Here is a 23112-nt window from a genome sequence, read left to right on the forward strand (position 1 = left end):
TTTAATGCGTCAACGTTTCGTAGGTCACTTTTGTAAGAATGTAGCGTCGCATCGAGAAAGTGCTACTCATTAGTTGGTCGACCTTGTTTAGTTACTAACCTAAGGCTTTTCATACCAGTGACTCGTGCGGCGCGTACTCATTAAAAAATAGGCAAATCTACTCAAACAAGTACCCTTACCTTGTATAGGTTAGGCGATCATATGCTTTGCGGGTAAGTTTAGCTCACATTCTCTAAAGCATGGCCCATGAGCTAGACTGTGTCTGTAAAATACCCCCAGAATTACCTGCTTGCAGGAACGTTCTTGCATCAACTGCGGGTGGATATCAGTCCGTATACAACGGGGACTTTTTAAAACCTTGAACTGAAGTTGTTCTGTGGTCGAATATTTGCTTCTTTTGTTCTTCACTTTTACTCCACGGAACTCTGCGAAACAGTTTTGTAGCTTTAATCCCCAAAAAGCTGCATTAGCAACAAAATTTCATGGCTTTTATTGCATTTTCAGGCTCATGCGCTTTAGCACGTGAAGCACTAACTTGCAAGCTTTTATAGTTTTGAGGTGTAAGGTAGCATCCCAAACGGTCTTGCAAATATGACCGAAAGATTAATCAAATTTGCATGAATAGCAGATTTCCTCTGATCTAGAATCCAGTTCACATCAGTTAACAACTCTAACTCATGTTACGCTAATGTTACGTCTGGAGTTCCACAAGGCAGTGTACTGGGACCTTTACTTTTCCTCAACTATATTAATGACTTACCCAATTGCGTGACATCCAGATCCAGACTATTTGCTGACGTTTGTGCGCTTTATCGATGTATAACCGTAACACTGAAAACCAGTTGCTGCAGTCTGATCTTGAAGAAATAAGCACATGGTGTTCTAATTGGTTAACGCCGTTACATCTTTAAAACTAAGCTCATGTCTTTCACCAACAAGCCACGTATTCCTACCGCCTACTTTCTCGATAGCAATAGTGTAGAATTCACCACAAGTTACAAGTATCATGGCATTAACCTTCAATCCGACTTATCATGGAATCATCATATTAATCTCACTCTTGCCTCCGCTAACCGTACTTTCGGACTTCTCAAACATAATTTGAAAGAGGCCGCGACACATGTAAAAAAACTAGCGTACACCACATTAATCTGTCTGAAACTCGAATGCGCGTCTGCCATTTGGGATCTTCATCAGAATTATATCATGAGTAACATCGAAGCCCTGCAAGACCGTGCTGCGCGATTCATCCTTTCTGATTATTCATGTTACACCAGCGTCACCTCATTGAAGACTAAAGCCGAGTTAGAAAACTTAGCACTGCGCCGAAAAATTTCTTGTCTACCACTCTTCCACAAGATTTATCACCATCCTTCCCTTCATGATGAATTCTTTCAGCCACCGCCAGTTATCTTTCCACGTCGCGATCATCCTTACAAAGTTAAACGCATTAACTGCCAGTCATCCCATTATGCCTATTCTTTTTTACCACGCACAATAACCGAATGGAATGCTTTACCATCAGACACTGCCACAGAATCTGATCTAAATAGGTTCCAACATCTTATTCACTCATGTTTCAACAACTAAAAAGGTATTTTTTTCAGCATTCTTTCTTCCGCGTTGTCTTCTTTTTATTTTACATTTTTTGTTTTGTACTTCAGCGCACTTTATCCGGTGTCGTCTTTTTCTTGCGTTGCTGTTATTTATTCTCAAATTTCGCTACTATGTGCATTGTTGCAACTCTTTCTGTGGATGCCTATTTTTGATTAATATTTTGTGATTTCTATTTTATTTTAATGCAATATTTTAACCTTATATCAATGCCTTGAACTTACTCCCCCCCCCATGTAATACCCTCAAATGAGGCCCTTTGGGGGGTATTTTGAATAAATGAAATAAATAAATTAATGTTTTTTTTTTGCAATACCAAGTAGTAGCACACATATGCAAGAAGGTTCTGTGAAAATTCCTGCGTGCAAGCGTCGTCAACTGAAAACTACAATCCGACACACTAGGAACATAGTTCTCTAATATTCTCTACTATATCTTACAGTTTGCAAGAGCGTTTTAGTTATAAGTGAGAAAAGCGGCTGATGTGAGACCAAGGAAGTACTTTGTCTTAGACAGGGACAACCTATCGGTTATCGACAGTCAACATGCTTATATCCGTGTGCTGTTCCTCGTGCTTCCGTTGCGTCAGATTACTAAACGCTGCTCTGATCATTTGCTTTTGTTTATCTCTATTACTCACGCTATACATTCGCCGTTTATATTTCTTAAAAGACCGAATCGCCTCCGTCAGCTATTATGATTAAACTTCTTTGTCATTGAGAGCGATGCTTCATTAAAAAAACGGCTGAAATAACTATTCTTAAAAGTACAGAGCAAAAAATTTAGGTTTAAGAAGGTGCTAAAGTTTGCCTAGTATTCCCAGAAATTTCGTCAGATTTGAAAGACGCTGAGGCTTATTGTCCTTTGATGGAGTAAATGTTTGGCACCGAGACTCAGAATAACCTATATATTGCTCAATGCTTTCCTCGTCGCCTGGGTAAGGAGTTCCCTGGGACACGATTACATCGATCGACGTTCCACAGCGCGGGTAATCAGCACGTCTTCCATCGAAGCCGAGTGCGTGCCGTCCGTGCGGTAGCCATAGCAGCGGCAATTTCTCCGGGTGGGAAACTTGTGTGAACACATCGTCGACCACGGCGTGCCCTAATGACCTTCTTTGCCTTTGCCTCTCGCAGAACACTGTGGACAAGCTGTTCCAAAAGGCCAACGTGTCGTTGATGATTGGAACGTCCTCATGGAAAGAGCAGTTCATCGAAGCCATCACCGTGGTCGCTGGTACGTGGTGCAAACTAACGCGTTCTCTCTCGGCGGCTGGTCATTTTGTGTCCGTGTGTGTGTACATCGTTCTGACACCTCACCCGAGTGACACGTTATGGACATTGCAGTGGACCCAATTAACGTTCCGTGCTATTCCTGGCATGCTGTACACATCTGTGTGTTGTGAATATTTGAGTGCGTGTGTGTATGCATGGTGCAGACGCCTATCGAGTGGGGCTGAGGACTACTGGACGCAGCTATGCGCTGAATAATGTAGCTGTACATGTAAGTCCGTAATAGCAGTCGACGCCTTGTCCGCACGCCATTAGTTGATGCAATGGGACTTGCGTTGAATGCCATTTGGCCGAACCGAACTGTTAGCCGGAATTCGTAGACTGCAGGTGTGCAATCCTCGTTATCGTCTCCTGAGCGGTATTCTCGAACTGTCGACTAAGTCCATTGGTCCACTTTGTTCCGCAGCAAAAGTGACCACATTAGTCAGAGTACAAAACGACAGTCGATGGCTGTGAGAAGACAGCCGACCTGTCTTTTTTGTTTCTTCATTTCGGCTAAAACAACTCTTGTCATTTCATCAATAGCTGCACTGCAAAAGTGACTATTAACTTGTGCTCTAAAAAGTTAATTAAGTTGAAGTAGTAGAAAACTGAAACAGCCGGCTGTGTTTGATTCTAGGGCGATTGGAGCTTCTGCGCAACTGTCGCTCTCCGAAAAGGAGACGGTGGCGGTACCGTGTTGTAGATCATAACGAAAAAAGTTAACACGGCTCAAGTGATTGAGACCCCGCCGTGGTGGCTCAGTGGTTAGGGCGCTGGGCTACTCAGCCGGAGTCCACGGGGTTGGAACCCTGCCGCGGCGGTAGCGTTTCGATGGAGGCGAAACGCCAAGGCATCCGTGTGCTGTGCGATGTGAGTGCACGTTGTAAATCCCCAGGTGGTGGAAATTATTCCGGAGCCCGTCACTATGGCACCTCTTTCTCTCTTTCACTGCCACCTTCCTCCCTTTCCTTACGGCGCGGTTAGGTGTCCACCGAGATATGTGAGACATACTGTGCCATTTCCTTTCCTCAAAAATCCAAACCAAAGGATTTACAGGACAGGCGCCTTTGAGTCCTCTTCGTTGTTTTGTGCTGTGATTTACAACCAGGAAAAATTCGCTCCGCTTCAAGTTCTTCCATTTCAACACTCCTACTTACCGCCGTATTCAAGAACGAAACTTAAGCTTTAAGTTTTTGTTTCTTTTACTAGTTTATATTATATTAGTTTATAGTAGTGAAAACTTGTATAAAATGCGTAAAGCTCCAGTTTTACTTTATTGCCTGATTGCTTCACAACTGTGGCACTCTTCAGTGGTCCAAGGTGCATCGGAGAACTGAGCAACTAGAGAAACCGCGGTATGGGTCCGAGCTCGCGGACTGCAGAAGCGTTATGGGATAAATTCAGAAACTCAGCACGGCAATCAGCAACATTGATGACGTGCGGGAGGTGCCCACTGTGCACCCATTGGTTTTTTCCGGAGACAATTTACGTTACGTTACTTTACGTTACGTAGCTTGCGCTACCACTCCAACTAGGCGTGCGTCACGTTACCAGCCTTTACGTGCAGCGCTTCGCTTTTTTCTCTCTAGCGACGCCGTGGTATGTCTGTCTGCATATTAGCGTTCTTGGAGTGAACCAGGCAAGATTGAGCTTAGTGACGGTAATTGAGCTCCATGGAGTAAGTGATATGTATTGTAACGGTAGCACCTGCCTTCAGGATTCTCCAGTATTGTTTATCAGGGTGTTCGTGCTATTTTCCATCTACGTATTACTAATTCACACCCTGAAATTCCTTGATTTCTTAATCACTGAAGCTAATAACTGGAATTTCAGTTACCCAGGCGAATGGCGCTATTGTAGTCGCACCGGAGACAAAGAGTCTTGAGGCCATCATGAGAACAAGAAGTGTTGTTTTACGCCAATGCAACTTTCACATTACCATTGGCCGAACTTTAGTGCCGAACGTCATAAAACGATTCGTAAAATGGGTTGCTGTCGGCGGTGAGAGAACTGTTTGTGTTTATTGAAATACTTCGTAGTCTCTTCCGGTGTAAACATTGACATAAACATCTCTTATCGATGTTTTATTGCTCATTCGTACCATGGTAATGAATTCGCCACCTTCTTTTACCGCTCACAGCGCAGGCCTAAGCCGTCGTGATATCCGATCCCGCCATGAATTTTAGTTGCAATACGGCAGAGTCGTTCTGGATCCTTCGGCAATAGTCATCCGAACTTTGCAGGCAGTGGCAGTCATAAAATGTTGCGCCATCACCCTTCCCAAGGTTTCTTTCCTTGCCACGACGCGTGCCCGCTCATACCGCGTCCGCTATGCACCGCCAGGATTTTAGTTGCAGCCGTAAACGTGTATCGAATAGTCCAAGTAATATACTCGTACTGCCTCTTTACGGCTTGTTCTTTATGGGCTTAGTTACACCTTGGAGGCAATCGCTTCTTACGAGTTATTGACGCATCCGCGCAGTTGAGAAGGAGTCGTCTTTCTTGTTTATGTTCTAATGAGAGAAGTAGGGTTTTAAGTACTGATTAAAGAGTTTCTGACAGTGGGAGACGGAAAGGTTTACGTACCTATGCGACTTATTCTCTAGAAGCAACAACGGTTGTTTACAAGTTTTTAGTCAACGATATTATTCGAAGTCACCTTTTATTTCTCAAGGATTCCGAGAGGAGCCTTCGAGCATGCTATTGCTTATGAATTGCGCTGTAAAGGTTCGATGCTCAAGAGACTACTTTAGGAGCCGAAGTGGGATGGTGACCTTGTATGTCGCAGACCCACGCCATAGTAACACGTATTCCTATGGACCACACAGATAACATTTCATCGGCGAGGTGGTGAGCGGGAGAAAATGTCAGGTTTCGATGTACTACGCCGCAAACAATGCTTAATAGGCCCCTTTACAGTAGTGGAAAGAAAAATAGAGTATGGCGTACGGCAAGGCGGGGCTTACCTGACACTATATTAAGGCTTCAGCAATCGTTGAAACGTTTACGCTCAGCACACGAGTTCAGTTTTTTAGGCATTAACCTGACGCAATATTTAGGGAGCTCTTTACAACGTGTTTGCTATTATAGCAGGTTTGAAAGACATTCGTCGTAATGACGTAGGTTGAAGACCTGTGTCAACCATTAAATTTGGTCGCGACATTCTTTAGCCGCAGGCCTTTTTCTGACAAAAAACATTCCATCGAAATTTGCGTCACCAGCAACAGTACTATAGCGTGCGATACACGCTGCGACCTATTCGTACCCATTTATGAGGAACTAATGTGCACGCTAACGATGAAATTCGAAATGGGACTAATGGTTCCGCAGAACGCCGTGGAAAGAAACATAGTAACTGGTACTCCAAGAAACAAGAATGCATGGTGCAAGAAGGCGGCTCAGCAGTCTAGGTTTCAGTGATGAAGGAACAACGGTAAGATGCAAGAAAGGGAGAGAGTGTTGACAAAACGCATAAAAAGTGCGTAATGCGGCGGCTTCCCTTCCACACTCATTAGCGGTTGTGCCGTGATTTCCGGAGTCGTTGGTACATTTCTTTCCTTTGCGGTGATTTTAAAGGTTTTCCACACGAGCGGCTCAATTAATGCTATTCTAGCTATGTTGTTCGGTACAGCGAAGGCATCTCTTCTCATCCGCGCCGTAATGAGCGTTACTATGTTTCTGCGTGTGGGTGATGAATCGTTTTTCGGAGCCAAACACTTAGTCACTCCAACTAAGCGATGTTTCGTGCTGGAGAACCTTTCACAAAGTGAGAGCGCTGAAGTGGGCGTTCGTTCTTGGCTGCCTTTATCAAGCTTGCGCGATAACGAAAATTATTCTAATCTTTTTCTGCCGTTGCGCCTTTATTGAAGTAGCTTCATTTCATTTTTTTGCTTCGTTACTTATGTGTGCGTTGTTGTACCTTATCAGGGGTTTTACGCATTACTTGACCAGCATTCTCTAAGAAGCGTCTATGTAATTTTCTCTTCCCTTCCGCGGCCCAAAAAGTTGCGGATCGCCATTTCGTTGCCTGTCGGACGAAATAAACTTTGTCGGGAGCTTGGTTTGTCTCGGGAAGCTTTGAGATTGTGATGAACATTTGATTCCGTGGATTTAGTAGCGTCGGAATTTCGCTTGTGACATGACCACTTTTCCATCCTCGCATCTTCGCTGGCTCTCGTACGTGCATGGTTATCAGGTTTTGCACCGAAGGGCTTGACGATGCATATTTGTTGGGGGCTCCTCTGCGCAAGACGAAAAGCTACGAGCGTCCTAGCTTCTGCGCTCACTGAGACAGCCACGTGAGCGCACAGCTCAGTTCTCTACGAGGTAATTAGCTGAGGATGCCACTTTTTCTTAGGTCACGATTAAGCTTGCATCCTGGCGCTTGCTTCCGTGCTCTTTTAGAGTCGTTAAATCTGACACGCCGGCAACGTGGGAGTGTGAGGACTCGAAATACTCCAAAATTAAAACCATTGATTTGGTTCTGTGGATGTAAGACGGAATATGTGAACTATTTTTGCTCCAAAAATGAAAATTATCACAGTATCACCAATGTATCACAGTCTCTTCCTCTTTCAAAAAAAAAAGTTTTAGACAGTCCATAGCGTGTCTATGGACTTCCGTCTGTAGTCTATAGACATTCTATAGACAAATCCTAGAGAACAGCCTATAGGCAATGCAAATGCCATAGACGGTCTATAGACAATCTATAGATTTATGTCCATACACTTTCAGTAGACTTTTGTCTATAGGCAGTCTATAGACAATGAAAAGACAAAAAGCAATATCTACAGGAAGTCAATACAGTCAATAAAAAGTCTATAGACTGTCTATAGATCATTTTTATAAGGGGATCGTGCCTCGGCCTTGTCTCTCGTTTGCTCTTCATCGAGGGCCGAGCCTATAGGAGTGCTAGCATCATGCACGCACACACGCAGAAAAAAAAGCATGCATTTTTCTTTCCGATTGCTTGTTTTTCCCGGTTTGGTCCTGAGTGTGATGTACAGAAGGCCAGTGAATGCGGCGTGTGCTACGTGTACGGAGTGCATTACTCACGTTGGCGATGTTTGTAAGTCCCAGGTGACAGTGATAGGCCAGTCGTGGACAACATGCGTTTTAAAATTTCCGGCCGTTTATCAAGGTTGGCGTTTTACATGCATAATACAAATAAAGTACACAAAGAGTAGTAGGTACAACTCGTTACTTATTGTGCACGTTCTGCATCATCTTCACGTGCGCACATAATGATTCGAGATTGGCTAAACAGCTGGGCTGTGATCAGTGTGTGTAGACGAAGGACAGTGAACACACAGATGGCTTCGTTAAAGCCGGGAACCAAGAACACACTTTTCTTGCATTGAGACCGAAGAAAGAGAAGTTCTCGTTGGCTGCACTGCAAAGCTCTAATACGTTATAGCTGCCTAATCTTGGCAAAGTTTTTTTTTTTTTAATGCTTAAGCGCAAGTTGCGAATTTTCTTCCCTTTCACGGCTTCTCAGCCTCGCTTGTGCTATGGCGGGAAACGGACGGTCACAAGGCATTTCAAAGTGAGGATCTTATAAATAAAACCCTTTACTGTTGTGTATGCACGATCTGTGGTAAACCAATATGGAATGATCTCGAAATATACTCACTGAGATTTCATAGGACCCATGATTGGCAGCGTTATATTTAAGCGTCTCTCAAAAGATTATGTGCAGCAGGAACGAATGCTATTTTTAGTACTAACTAATCTACTCCCTTTTTGTTTGTTCCTTTAACTAAACTGTCCCAGTTTTTTTAAACCGACGCTGACAAAAAGTAGATTTTGGCCTGTGTCTATACGGTTACGCATCCTGATCACGAAGGTGCCGCTGTAGCTGAAAACTGAGCTTTGATAAGCTAGAAAATACGAATAAACGAAATAAAGATGTAGCTATAACCGGTCGATTTCCCAGCAGAATATATGTGCGAACCCCATACGCTACGCTACAACTTCAACAACATCAAAAACGTTGCAACCCGTACGTTTCGGCAAGGTCGTCGCAAATTTAAATTGATTGGCGGAAAGCTTTTCAAGTCCACTTTTCTCAGGCATAAATGCATCTTTAGCTGATGGACAAGTGTCAACATAGTCAAAGAACCAAAGAATCAATCTTTAATGAGGAAGTTAATTAGACGGAGTTGTCTTCAATGTCGCTCTAACTTATTTTGCTCCCGATCTCCTCTTACACCTGTTGCCTCTGCTGCATCGATTTCAACAAAGTGCTTGTTTTTGTTTTGGTTTTCTTTTACGTTGGCTTTCTACCTTGGTATTGGGCGAACGTGTCACCACCATCACCTGCCTGTCTGCCCTGCTGCCTGCCCGCCTGCCTCACTTACTGAAACCCCCGCATGAAACAACCTCGCCTGCCTTCCCGATTTAACGATAAAAAAACTTTGAAAATTGATGCACGGTTAAAGACGACGACAAGAACAGGTTTCACGCTGAAGAAACGATCGAAATGGAGGGTCTCAGCTTGAAACTCGCCAAAGGTAAGTGCATGACTAGACTGACCAGGTCCGGGATTTAAGCCTAGCGATTTGTTAAGGGTAATTCCCATTTGACGTCAGAGTATGCAGAAGGAAGGAACAGCAATTATAAAGTCGCAGACGAGCATGCGTGTGTTTCTTGTGATCGATATATTCTCTGTTTTGTATTTTAAGAAAAAGTTCTGCCAGTTTCTTCGATCGGCTCCGTCTTTTTTGAGGCTTTGAACTTGAATTTAAAAGAAAAAATAGTTGTTCCCTTTGTGTTTTGCTGCGATTAAATTCGCGGTTTAAATCCCCGAATTTAATTACCGCCCGTTCTTCGATCGTTTCCTGTGCTGTCGTATTCATCGCATAGTTTTAAGTACCCTGCTAGACGCCGTACTCATCATGTCCAACATTCTCGAGCAAAAATTATGAAAACTGCTAAATCCTAAGTATTATGGCAGTATTGAAGGTAACGGTTCATTTTTCTGATGTGCAGCAAAATATTTCTTTTAAATTGTTTCCATCGATTGCATCGAACATTTAAGACTGACGTAGAAAACCGATGGGGTTTGCTTTTGACGGCAGTAAAAAGTTAATAGAAAAAAACGGAAGGCTGCTGTCGGGTGATCTGCAGATATATTGATTGTTACAGTGAAGTCTTACTTTATATTCAAAAATTGCGTTCATCAAAGGTTTTCCGCTCAGAGACTCTTTTATCCTGAATTGTTGGGTATGTTCCAATTTTTTGCGCTCGGAAGAAAAGCATGTTTTCACAATTAACTTTGATATTTTTTTTTCATCTCTCTCGGCCAATCACCAGACGACGACGAGGAGGGTGGTGAAGATGGCGACGAAGTGACTGTGCGCATGCCTTCCTGTTCGGATTACGTCATGCATGTGTTCACCGTCTTCTGGAAGGTCGTCTTCGCGTTCGTCCCCCCAACCGGTGAGTATTTGGATCAATACACAGTCTACACAACATGTACTAAACAATGCGATAAGATACGATACGATACGTACGACGCGAAGCAATACTATATGATACGATACGACACGAACGATAAACACGACGCTACATGTCACGGCATGACATGACATGACATGCTGTGACATGACTTAAGATGCGATGCGATACGACACGGTCGTGCGTAATGCAGTGTTAACTGAGCCCGCGGAAGCGCCGAGCACTTGTGTGCTGCGCGCACACTCATTCAGTGGAAGACATGGCAGATCAGGATGAAGACCTGCAAATAAGAAAGTTGTGTACCCCGGACACCCCGAGAAAGAAGCAAAATAGAAAAAAAGAACACATTCTAATGCACACGATGAAGAGACAATTGACTGGAAGGATGTATCTTGCGAAAATAAGGAACATTCTGTTGTTTGGTCTATGAACATAAAAAAAGAACGCCTAAAAGCAAACAAAATCATTTTTCACCTATCATGCTTCTGGTGGTGCGCAAACATTTTCAGGCACAATTTGTGACATACTTTCAGAAGGCATGCCTAAGAATAGTGATGTTTGATTGCACTTTGCCAATTCCTGTCTCGTTTCCTGTACATAGCGCCTGCACTATATATAATTATACTATATAATTATATAGTTATTGTAAAATATTCAAAGCTTGTTGGCTGACGCATGTTATACTTGTATGATGTCGTTCAGGCTTGGTTTCAGGGTAATAAAAGCTATATGCCTAAATGGAATCAGAACACAACTAATGGCTGCTCGGTGGTCGTTTTTACATTTGTTTCTCTTTTTGAAACTGAATAACGGCGTCTTGTGTCTTCTGCTTCTTACTGTGTACTTCTGTATTAGATATGTGTATTGAACGCTTTTGCATCCCGTTCTTCAAAAATCCGCGCCATCCCTTCTTTTTGTCGTTGTCCAGAGCTCAGTCGCTTCTTAAATTCTGTTTTTCTCTCAGCGTCACCAAGAACCTGACAGAATTTGTTGCTAGTTTCTTAGTGGGCTCACTACTACGTTTCCGCGCCTAGTATTATGCCCTTCTGCCGGTCGCTGTGGAATAGAAAAATTGTGGCCGAACCGCATCAGCTAATGACATGATACCTTTGGAACCTAAGCAACAACAGATAAGTTGCCGCACATAAAAGGACGGCAAAAGAAGACCGTTTTTGCGGCTGGCTAGCTAAGAACCTCAACATCTAGCACGTGTGGTTTTAGCGTTATACGAGAGATTGTTTCTTACATTTCTTCAGCTGGCATATCCGTCAAAAGCGCTTTACGGCGAAATCTTGAAAACAAAACAAAACACGCCAAAGACAAGGCTGGGGACAGAAGTAGACGGGACTAGCGCGGGCTATAGTTAGGAAATATAGTCAGGAATATGGGTAGTTAGGTACAGTTGGGAAAGGCCTCTGAACATGCATGACGCTCTTTTCTCTTTCCGATTAGTGGAGGTTAAAACTCTCACATCACTCCAGGCCGTACTATTCGTCGAATTAAATGCTGCTGCTAGAAAGTTTTAGCACAGCGTATAGACCTACTGCTGCCTCATACCGTGACAACCAGGAGTGGTAGTGGCGGTCGCGGTATGCGGGAGCAGTAGCTCTATACACTGTGCTAGAACTTTCAACAACAGATTAGTTCCAGCCATAACGTAACTTGGGGTTCTTCTTTCGTGCAGACTACTGGGGCGGGTGGGCCTGCTTCGTGACCAGCATCCTCCTGATCGGCGTCCTGACCGCCTTCGTCGGTGACCTGGCGTCTCACTTTGGCTGCACCATCGGACTGAAAGACTCCGTCACCGCCATATCACTGGTCGCCCTGGGAACAAGTATACCCGGTGGGTGCACACAAAGACGGTATACAGCCCTACCGAATAAAGGTCTATGGTGCAATAACCTCAAACAGGTTTTGTAATACAAACGTAATAGGTTATCAAGAACAATATGCAAATGTATGACAACGTATGACGTCGTGAGACATTCGTGGGAGATAAGATATTTTGTAGGGGTGTGCGAATATCAAATTTTTCGAATACGAATCGAATACGAATACTTGGTTCCGAATATCGAATCGAGTATCGAATAATCAACGACAGGCGCATTTAACCACTACAAAACATGTATTTGAGCACTTAAGAACATCACAGTTCAACTATCAGTGCTGAAATGAGCACAAAAGGTGTGTGTGGCTGCGCAAAAAGTATCAGTCTCGAACATTGTTCTTACAAGAGTGGAAATATCAGAGAATATGGCTAGTACACAGCATTGATCAAGGCTAGCTTGCCATAAGCACAAAAGCACGTTGCTGGGATGAAGATAAAAGGTTGTCGTGAAGGAAAACCGGCTGCTCCACATGGTCAGGCAGAAATAGTTCCCTTCCAGCTGAAACGACTTCTCCAGCCACAGAAAATGCCCTCTCAATTGGCACTGAACTGGCACGTATTGCGAGGTATTTCGTGCACAGCTCTGACTATACCAGCTCACAGGTATAGCCACAAAGAAGCTCACCAGCGCAGTCAGCTACTGCATGGCCCAACGTTACGCATTGCTACGGGCGCCGCCATGTTGTTATGTCTCTGTCGATAAGACTTGCGGAGCGCAATGAACACCAGTACTCGCAATAGAATATTCGGCTAGATACGAATACGTGGATTTCGAATCGAATACGAATACTAAAAATATAATATTCGAATTATATTCGAAAATTTCGAATATTCGCACACCCCTAATATTTTGTTATAAAGGCTCCCAAGCAGCACAGGTATTTGGCCCAATATTGCAAATGGCTGGTTTCACTTTGGTCATCTTTGTAGGACCATGCAGAGTCTTTGCCAATACGTTTCCAATATTGGGCCTCTTATCTGTGATACTTGGGTTGTATGATGAGGTAATTGCATCATAGAACTTTTTTCAACAGGGAGGAAGGGCAAACTCAGTTTCTGCGCAGGCCGGTTTCTGACCTGTCTGAATTAGAGGTTGTAAAGTGTAGGAGTGTGCGAATATAGTTCGTTTTCGGGACTGAATCTGTTGGAAATAGAGCTTGTTTGATGCTGAATAGAATACGAATAGCACTGTGAAAAGCTGAATCGAATAGGATTCGAATAATAATGGAGAAGCGATGCCAATGAAAATCGATTATTTTTACACATATCACTACTTTAGCGAATATTCGTACGAAGCATATAGCCAAAGATTTCAAAGACCTAACACACAACTCAATTAGGAGGAACGAAGCACGAAGTCAGTATGTTATTTCGGCGACCGTCATGTTATACACATGTAGAGCAAAATGACGTTTTGCGACAGGCGCCGAAATCGAATACTGCAGTGCCACAGTTCAGAAGTAGAGAGGTGCAAAAACCATGCATCAACCATTGCTGCATGATGAGCAGATGAGTCATGGTAGTATGCTGTACGACGCTTCAGTGGGCACAGTTTTAATGCAAGAGCATTAAAGCTCCCTTCTGCTCCCGTCGTCGTCGGTGGCGTTGTGAGCGAAAAATTCCCAGGAGAAGCAACCTAGGGGGGCCACCTAGGTCACGTGGCCTTGTGACGTCATCACATTCTGTCCACCGAACTGTGACCATTTAAAGCAGAAAGCTGGGTTAGTTGGCGCTTAGATGGAGGAGACATAGTAGTTGCGCTAAATTCAGGGACGAAGGGAGAAAAGACGACAAGAACAGTAGCAAAGGTGATGAAACTGGCCACCGTGGCAGGCGGTCGTTAAATTGACGATTGCTAGCGAGAGATAGCTCGCTAAGAGTAACCTGGGTCACGCAAGCCCCACCAGTGGTGGCGCCTGTCATCGCAGGGCAGTGGCGCATCGCTTAACTGATCCACAGTTGCGCCAGGAGTGGTACAAGTACTCCCAGCGATCAATGAATGTTAAGGAGATAAGGACAAATCCCGCATATATGGGCATTAAATATTTGATGCTATCGCCTCATACCCTTAAGGCTAAGATTAAATACCCTCTTCAGTTCTTGAAAGAGTTCTCTAGGAAGCTACAGCGAGCTTTATATGGCACATCTCTTGTAATTCAATGCGCAGATATATGCGCCTTAACCATCCGGCAACGGCAATAAGCAGTGAGGGGAGCGTGGTTTTCTTTAAGTAACACGGTAACGGCAGATTTGCGGTCAGGTGGGACAGTCATAATTTTAAGGTGTTATGTTATGAGGGTTATGTTATGAAGGTGGAATAGTTATGTCATGAAGTCGTAAACCAGGGAAACAACGCAAGAAAAGCTATGAAAAAGGATACTAACCTGACGGGGCAGGTCATAAATTTAGAAGGGCTGGTGAGATTAAGAAGTTTGCGGAGGTAGGATGGCCTCAGCTGCAGAAGACACGGTTAATTAGAGAAATTGGGAGAGGTCTTTGCCCTGACTTGGGCGTAGTTAGAATGATGTTGATTTTGCGGCATTAGATGTAGTACATTGCCATCCGCTCTTAGGGTGAACACGCGTCTGCGTGGTCGCCCCCATACGTCCATCTTGACCGCACATCAGAGCAAAGTGGCAGGCGACATGAAGCACCACTTCCAGGTCCTCCTGTTCCTGCAACACATTCTAGCTATGAGTGGCCGTGCGGAGCGCACAGGAGTGTGAAGATCGTGGCCATACACTCGCGTGTTCACCCTACGGGTGGATCACACTGTACATATGCTTCTGCCTGTCTATGGGATGGTCACAAAATATTTTAGCGCACTGCATAACCACGATGCGTCGTTTCAGAATATTATAAATTGATCAACACCACAAAATAAATAAATTAATTAAAAATCCCCTGTGCGCCTTGGTTTCTGTGGCTGTTGGCTTCTCTTATATTTATAACGAGCGCCTCATTCCCCTTTCCTTGTCTGCTTAATTGCTTAACGAGGGCCTCGCTTCTGGCAGCCTTGATGCCTTAGGAACCATAAGAGGGTTCTCACACAGCTTCCACCCTCACCGTTCGATGACGGTTCTACGTCACATCAGCGGTAACTCAGGACGTGCCACTTCCGCCGCTTAAGAACATGGGTGGCGCTGGTGAACACACCCAAGGTTAGGTTATTTGTAAAAACATAAATACTCCCGAAAGCAGTAGGTTTGACAGCCGTCGCCGTAGCTCAGAGGTAGAGCACCGGACGCGTAATTCGGAGGTCGTGGGTTCGGATCCCGCCGGCGGCATGTGGTTGTTTTTTCTTCTGCTTTTCTAATCAATTAGCTTTAAGCGATAACATATTCAGTAATATTATAAATTGATCAACACCACAAAATAAATAAATCAATTAAAAATCCCCTGTGCCGCTTGGTTTCTGTGGCTGTTGGCTTCTCTTATATTTATAACGAGCCCCTCATTCCCCTTTCCTTGTCTGCTTATAGGTAACTCCGTTATCGCCGCGCACCATTTTCCATGCTTAACCCTGTAAGTGTTCTCGAGACATCCGACAATGTTTTTTAGACATCACCATATCTTGGTAACACATCGAAGTCTCACTTGACGCTATATGCGTCATTTATTTATCGCAAATGTGTGTCTGAAAGGTGCGCTGTTATCATCATAAGCAGCGCGTGACCACTTGTCTAAATGTGTGTGTATCAAAATGTTGTTCTTTAACCTTGTAACCTCACACATTATCGCTCTACGGCCCCACTTTTCTTCTTGCAATGCTTTACGATGGGGCCAGGCATTGAAAATGAAGAAGGAATGCGTCCAATTAGGGCAGGTAGTGACCGCAGGCCCGGACCACGACAGTGGAATAACTTCGAGAATAAGATAGGGTTGGAGTGCACATGACAAGCGAACTCAGGTGATGAATAAGAGCTTACCGTCATCCATCAAGAGGAAAGCGTTAACAGCTGTATTTTACCGGTACTAACATACAGTGCAGAAACGTGGAGGCTAACGAAAAAGATTCAGCTTAAACTAGAACAGCGCAGAGGGCTATGGAAACGAAAATATTGGGCTTAACAATAAGAGATAGAAATACAGCTGGATGGGTCCGAATAGTAACGCCACTTCATGATATTGTAGTCGAAGTTAAGAACAAGAAATGGAAGTGGGCAGAGCACATAATGAAGAAGGCAAGACAACCTATGATCTCTTATGGTAGCGGAGGAGATTCCAAGAGAAGTCAAGCCTAGGAGTGGGCTTCAGAGAATCAAATGGGCGAATGAGAATATAAAGTTTGCAGGGGCAAGTTAGCCACACCTGACACAGGACTGTGTTAACTAGTGGGACATGGCGCAGTTATTTCTTCGGCAGAGGATTTTGCTGCGCTGCTGCTGCTGATGATGGTAATGAACGTGCTCTTTTTCAAAGGCAAGAATTTAGTGCCATGCGTTTGAACTCTACGAGAGAGTCTTTATTAAAAACGAATTGAGTAAGAATACTGTCTTGATGACGGACGCTTTGCCCTTTTCGCAGACACCTTCGCCAGCAAGGTTGCTGCCCAGAACGACAAGTACGCCGACTCGTCCATCGGCAACGTGACCGGTAGCAACGCGGTCAACGTCTTCCTGGGAATCGGCGTCGCCTGGTCGCTGGCCGCGTTCGTGCACTGGGGCCGCGGAACGACGTTCCGCGTGCTCCCGGGCAACCTGGCCTTCTCGGTGACCATCTTCTGCGTCTGCGCGCTCCTCTGCTGCGCAGTGCTGCTCATGCGCCGCCACAAGCTCGTGGGCGGAGAGCTGGGAGGGCCGATGCGATTCAAGCTGCCCACCACCATCCTCTTCGCCGGCCTGTGGGTATTCTACGTGACCATGTCGGCTCTCGAGGCGTACGGAGTCATTCAGGGATTCTAAAAGGGCTCGGGACCCGGACACGATAAACTTCCTCGCTTCGGGGACGGTTGAAAAGCTCGAAGACATCGAAGGCCATCATGCTTCGCAGGGGAAAACTTCCGCTGGGCTGGTGCGCTTCTATCGTAAGGTCTATAAGCTGGTTCCCTTTGAAGCGCGAACGTAGACAGTCTCAAGGACAGGATCCAAAGGTTTCCGCGCACATCTGTACGCCTGAGCGTGCGTTTTGAAGGTGGCTGTGGACGTCTTGATCATTGTTTGACGCACACCGAAGGTGCATACAGACGTCCTCTGTTGGTGACAGTGTGTTTCAGCGTCACCCTGCCGGCTGCTCAGAAATACGCGGTCGTTGAGCGGTCTTCAAGCTGCTGTGTGGCCCCTTGGGGCACATGCGGAATGAATAATACGAGCGGAGACATCGAAGAATTTGTTACAGAAAAGGGACCTCATGCGATGTGTAATCCTTAGACTGCCAGCTACCTTGAGACATCGCAGACTTCCGCACGAACGAAGGCTTTCCTCCCGAAGACAGCACGCGTCATGAAGATGCCTTTGTGTCAAGCTTCCTGAGCAGTCTTGGCACATGCGCTACACGTTACCCACTATCGCTGCATTCGTCCAGCTGATGGATCCGCTATGTCAGTGCACCGGGTGTCAGAATGCTCGCAGACTCTCAGCGATTCATCTCGGCATGCACTGTCTCCCTCTGTGTACGTCTGCCCAAAATGTGGTGAGGTCTTCGAACCGTACTCGCACAAGTTAAACAAACACTTTCCTCCGCCTACAGGTGCAGAATATCAGATTTCGTCATGGCGCATGATAAGTGCTTGTGGGACTAGAACGGGAGAATGCTTTGGAATGGCGTACAGCTTGAAGCCCTTGGTTATCAGCTCCCGGTGCCTACCGTCACCGTGTTCGAAGGAGATATTGTCTGATGACTTATTGGCTGCAAGCCAACAGCAGCCAATTCTTTACCAGCTTCCGAGTCTGAGTGATGGAAGCTTTAGCAATAGAAAGGCTTGTGAGGAATCAGCCGTTGGAACAGCCTCGCCTTCTGATGAGGTTTACTGGTGCACCGCTTCTCAACCTGTATCGGTACTCGGTGGAAATGAGCGAACAGCAACACGGATTCATGCAAAGGCAATGATGGAAGGATGCGCCTGAGGACAAGCAGAGTGACCTCAAGACTGCCAGGCCAAGAACCATTGTAGGGAAGTCTTCAAGAGGTTTAGGTGTTTTTCACTCTAGCAGGAACTCTTCTTTAGTGCGTCGTCATGTGCGGCAGTTTCATTCGCAGCTTTCTTTGCGGAAATTGCCACGTCAGATTTTCCCGTCCGTCTGAGTTTAGTGCCAGCGGATGCCAGTTATTGAAAACCAAAGAGGTATATAGAGGCCATGAATGAAGTTTTGGAAGCTCATCTTTCTGAACATGCTCGTTGGTGATCATGAATACTCAACAAAGGAACCGCAGGACACTAGTGAGTTTTTCTGTCGTTTTTAAGAACCTTCACTTGCAAAAAAGAGATTGATAGTTCTCAAAGCTTTTTCTGTTGCTTAGTGAATTCGCTCTGAAGCATGGAATAAAGCCTTGGCCCCGCCAGAATTCTAGCAGAATAGTGAGAAAGATATAGAAGGCTATTTTTCATAATTAAGATGAAATAGTGGTACTCGAAAAATGTCAGTGAGGTCCCTCGAAACTAGTATCTTTCAGCGGAGAATACAAGTAAGGAAGATTTTATGAATGTCAACAAATGGTCTTTCTCTGTCTTTTTTTGCTACTGAGGTGGCCTTATATTATTCAAACGTTTTGAGGACCATTAGTCGAAGTCATTCAAAGATACTTCCATTGGAAGAATGCGGATTAACTCTCGTCATATGTTACGGACGATTTTTTAAATCCTTACTGCTTTGTTTGGTGCACCACAACATACCGCCTGTTAGATTTTTCCTATTCAGATCGTCCTTCGTCAGGAACAGGGTACACTGGTCTTTCACTATCAAACAGCCAGACTACATTCTGTCGCTGACATCGCAAAACTAAAGGTCGGAGGCGGTTTTTATATGCCAATTGTGCGATGAAAACTAGGCTTGAGGTATTAGTAGGCACACAGGTGCAAACGTTTCTCTAGGCCTCGGCGTTGCTAATAGATGTCAGACACTGATGCCACGTTCTCACTCGCGCTAGTCGTGGATCTATTGTACCGCGCAGTATAATAGGTTCAGTTTTCCCATGAACTGTCGGCAACAATTTGAAGTTGTCCCTGACAAGAGCCTTCTATAAGTTTTTCAGACACATACTTAAAAGAACTTCCAAAACAGGTTGTGGCGCTTTGTATCCTAAATCCGCCTTTCGAGCTGTAAGGTATACTTGAGGACGAAGCTCCACAGCAGGATTACACAATCGAATACAGAAACTTTGCAGACGCATGCAACTTTATGACAACGGTTACGGCTATATTCTTTCCGGTATTGAACGACAATTATTTCTCTACGTTTTCTTTGCTCGCTGTTTTTTTCCTGTCTAATGCAGAATAAACTCCTGACACTACCTAACTGTTTGGAACTTTATACAGGAAGGATCTGAATTCTAAAAAGTGCACCTCTCTGGTTTCAGTCGACGTCCGCTTCGATTTAGTGTAGTCGTTACAAATATTACAACCAATCCTTTAAATTTATCGAGCAAAAAGCGCTAACAAATGCCCTAAAATACCAGCCGTCATCGAGAGACACCTTATTTTTAATACCGCTAAAGCAAAAGAGCTGAAACGCATGAAGTTATTTTATGCGTTACGAAAGAAACCGGCGGAAAAAGCCGTGCAAACTGTCCCTCCGAGAATTTAAGTGCCGCCTGACCTGGTGTGTTTTCGAATAAAACCATTGCTGCGGTCGGAAGAGCTGCTTCCAAAGATACTGCACTCTGGGCTTCTTGAAGAGCCCTTCTTGACACCTCTTGAAGATTTGCCGAAGATTGCCTAAGGTCTCGAAAGAAATATGTGCCTGCCTCTATGGCTTTCGACACCTCACACCTGTATGTCTCTCCAGAGGAGGCAGTTCAAGCAGGCAAGCGGGCATCACTGCACTCTGAGAAGAACGCCGTGTTTCTGTGGTTTACCAGTTCTTTATCACCTCTGCTACTCCTGTCGTCAATAGTTCCTGGCTAGTCAACGAGACAGGCTTGAGTGTTAGGCCAGGAGCCATAAATGTCTCCTTGCCTACCGGGAAGTGACACCGTGCGCCGAGAGAGGGCACAAGACGCAGCCAAGATGGAATCTACGGCTTACTATGTGTTGACGTGCGGGTGACGTCAAGTGGCCATAGCGCTGAAGAGGACAATACTGGTCGACACCATATTCTTCGTGCTGTTACTTTTGTGTTTCTCTTTTGTTTTCTCATATATTCTCACCGAACCCTCGATTCCTATCCTCAACCACAACCCACGAGTGCTGCTCCGACTTCTACACTCCATTGTCAAGAAGGAAAGGTTATGCTGGCTCCCAGAACGGAGAGCGAGTGTGTTTCTGTGTGTGCTAGCGCCGTACGTAGTGAAGCTTCCACCTTGCAGCTTTCGCGAACTTGAGCGTACTTTTCTAACGTGAACGCGCTGTGAACTCAGAGTGAGTTGCTGGTGGCTGCACTGGTTTTTGCGCTTTGTGTTGCCTCTCGCGAACCTGCGAATCAATACCAAAGTCCGACGGACCTGAAAGGACAATGTACGCAGGTTGCGAGTAGACAGAAAAAGAAAAGTAGACGGAGACTCAGAGAAAAATACCACATTCACATCTCCCTTCGCTCTTTGTATTGCGACATGTACTGGTTTATTTAGTTCATTTACTGCTTCGTTTAGAAACTCGTAGTTCTAGCGCGAAAACAATTGGTATTACTGTGTAATGTACAGGTTCAATGACCGTAAACACATTCGTTGATTCGCATTCACGACAAGCACGTTTTTGTCAGGGTTGCTGCGCTATTCGAAGTACGTTAAGGGCTGGACCATTTGCTGCCCGTTCTTGCCGACTCGTCTATATAGAGAGAATTGTGCGGAAACCGCCCTGTTTCATGAATCGGACTTGTATATCATCTCTCAATCATAACTAAAAAAAAACGAAAGCTTTACAGTGCCGTCGACGGTCATTTGATCGACGGAGACCATTTAGTCAGCTTAGCTTTTTCCAATCTTAGGAGTAAAATGGCAGATGTAGGGAATACAGGTACGTTGCTCTACATGTTCATATTCGAAGAGGCATATCTTAGGGAGTGGTCGACCAATGAATATCGCAGTGTTCACCAAGATATCGGCACCGGGGTTTGTACTTGCGTATGGCATTTAGCTCCGCTTAAGTGGATGCTGTAGTTACGAAGCTCAACACCGCTGAATATTTTCATAATGAGAAAGATTGAATCATTTGCACTCAACAAATATGGCGGTGGTATTCAACTAGCTCAGAGTAGTCGGTAGTCGCCTTGCGGTACGGCATCGTGCTTTAGCAATTGTGTTTTAATGGAAAAGTGCTTGAGTACAGAATTTCAGCTCTGTTGTTCGTGTAGGTACGCACAAAGCTGGGTGTAGCTAGAGCTGCAGGGAAAGATCACCTAGAGGAGGAATTCTTACTTAAATAAAGCTTTATGTCGAGCTGTTCACAAGTTTTTTAAATACAAAGTTTACTATATACATCTCGTGGACATAAGACCTGTGTATAAAAGATACGTATAGTTAATAACGTAGAAAATTTGTACAGAAATGCCCGCATGTAGTTGAAATGCGCACTGCTCTGCGAACCCGTGACGACGTTGGTGACCGATGTCACGATGAAAGCGTGCCTCAAGAGGATGCCTCTTTGAAATGAGAGGCAAGACTTCGTTTAATTGTTTCACCATGTAACTCGCTTGCCTCAACCGGTCGTCTCCTGCTCCTTAGTGAAGCATGCTGTTAACGGTATCTCCGCCTTTCCCCTCTTCAAACTTTCCGGATTTTCTCTTCTCCCTTGTGCCTCCTCTTTCCATGTAAGCTCGGGGAGTTTGTACAATTAACACCAACTACTTTACCGTGTTTCTTCAAACAACTCGTTGTGCTCTTGTCCGGTTGCTCCATTCCCAGGAAAAGAAGATAGAAGAAATGTTGTTCATGAGTGAATGTGCTGGAGAAACACTACAAAAAAAAACAACTACGTGAGCAGCTGTTACTTTTGTCTGTTGTCTCATTTACTCGACGTATGGATTTGAAAGCAGGTTTGTCTTCAACGGATACATTGGGGCATTTTCTGTACACAGGTATTGGCGAATGGAAAGATCATAAAAAGTGGTAGAGTTTTAACGCAATAAGGGCTACAGCGCAGTAGCAACACGGACAAGACAGACACAGACACTAACATTGTTTTATTGTCTTCAAGTGGCTTATATAGGCAGCATTGTATGACACCACAAGGAAAAAACCAGCAACAACAAGTGAATCAACCGTAGCATGATTATCTCGTCGCTCGAACCAATTCCTTCCGATCATTACCGTGCTCATGGGCGCTCAGAAACAGCAGCTCTTATTTTCTTGGTTGTACGGATGGCATGCTTACACATTTATCGGAGAATCTTGTCTTGTGCTTGTGCTATCACCCTTTTTGTGGCGTCTCGGCACATGCGCGGAGCAGAAGTTCCTTCAAAGGCAGGTACGTGTGCAGTCCTTACAACAAATAAGCCAGTGGAAGACAATGACCGATGTTTTTAGCGCCTGTGTTTGCGTCCGTGTTTCTTGCTCGCGTTGCTACAGCGCTATAGTCCTCAGAATGATGAACAAACAAGCCAGCCACTACGTGTTTTTAACGTAGTTAAACGTAATAAACATGCTAAAGCATGTGTTTAGCCCAGTTGGCTCATGGTATTGTTTTGCTGGGTCGTCGGCGCGTCTGGCGATGGTTTTAGATGCAGGTTAAGCTGTGACCGAGGTGAGGGTGATCTGGTATATTTGCGCCGCAGTTTCAAGTCGCTG

The 23112-nt window shown here is 44.8% G+C and overlaps 1 protein-coding gene across 4 annotated transcripts in view; it reads left to right on the top strand.

The window, feature by feature from the left end:
- Calx (sodium/calcium exchanger 3) overlaps nt 1-22315 on the top strand; it is a 370386-nt gene extending 348071 nt beyond the window's left edge. For 3 of the 4 annotated variants that reach the window (XM_089558541.1, XM_089558544.1, XM_089558543.1), the window contains 5 exons: nt 2751-2850; nt 9329-9400; nt 10203-10328; nt 12031-12189; nt 16762-22315. In XM_089558541.1, the coding sequence (XP_089414667.1) occupies nt 2751-2850; nt 9329-9400; nt 10203-10328; nt 12031-12189; nt 16762-17138 (834 nt within the window). In that variant the 3' untranslated portion in view covers nt 17139-22315. The remainder of the gene's footprint in view (nt 1-2750; nt 2851-9328; nt 9401-10202; nt 10329-12030; nt 12190-16761) is intronic. The other variant, XM_089558545.1, reaches the window with a different exon arrangement.
- Nucleotides 22316-23112: the final 797 nt, after the last annotated feature.

Source organism: Amblyomma mixtum, chromosome 8 (assembly GCF_055824585.1).
Source record: "Amblyomma mixtum isolate Tamu chromosome 8, ASM5582458v1, whole genome shotgun sequence".
NCBI lineage: Eukaryota > Metazoa > Arthropoda > Arachnida > Ixodida > Ixodidae > Amblyomma > Amblyomma mixtum.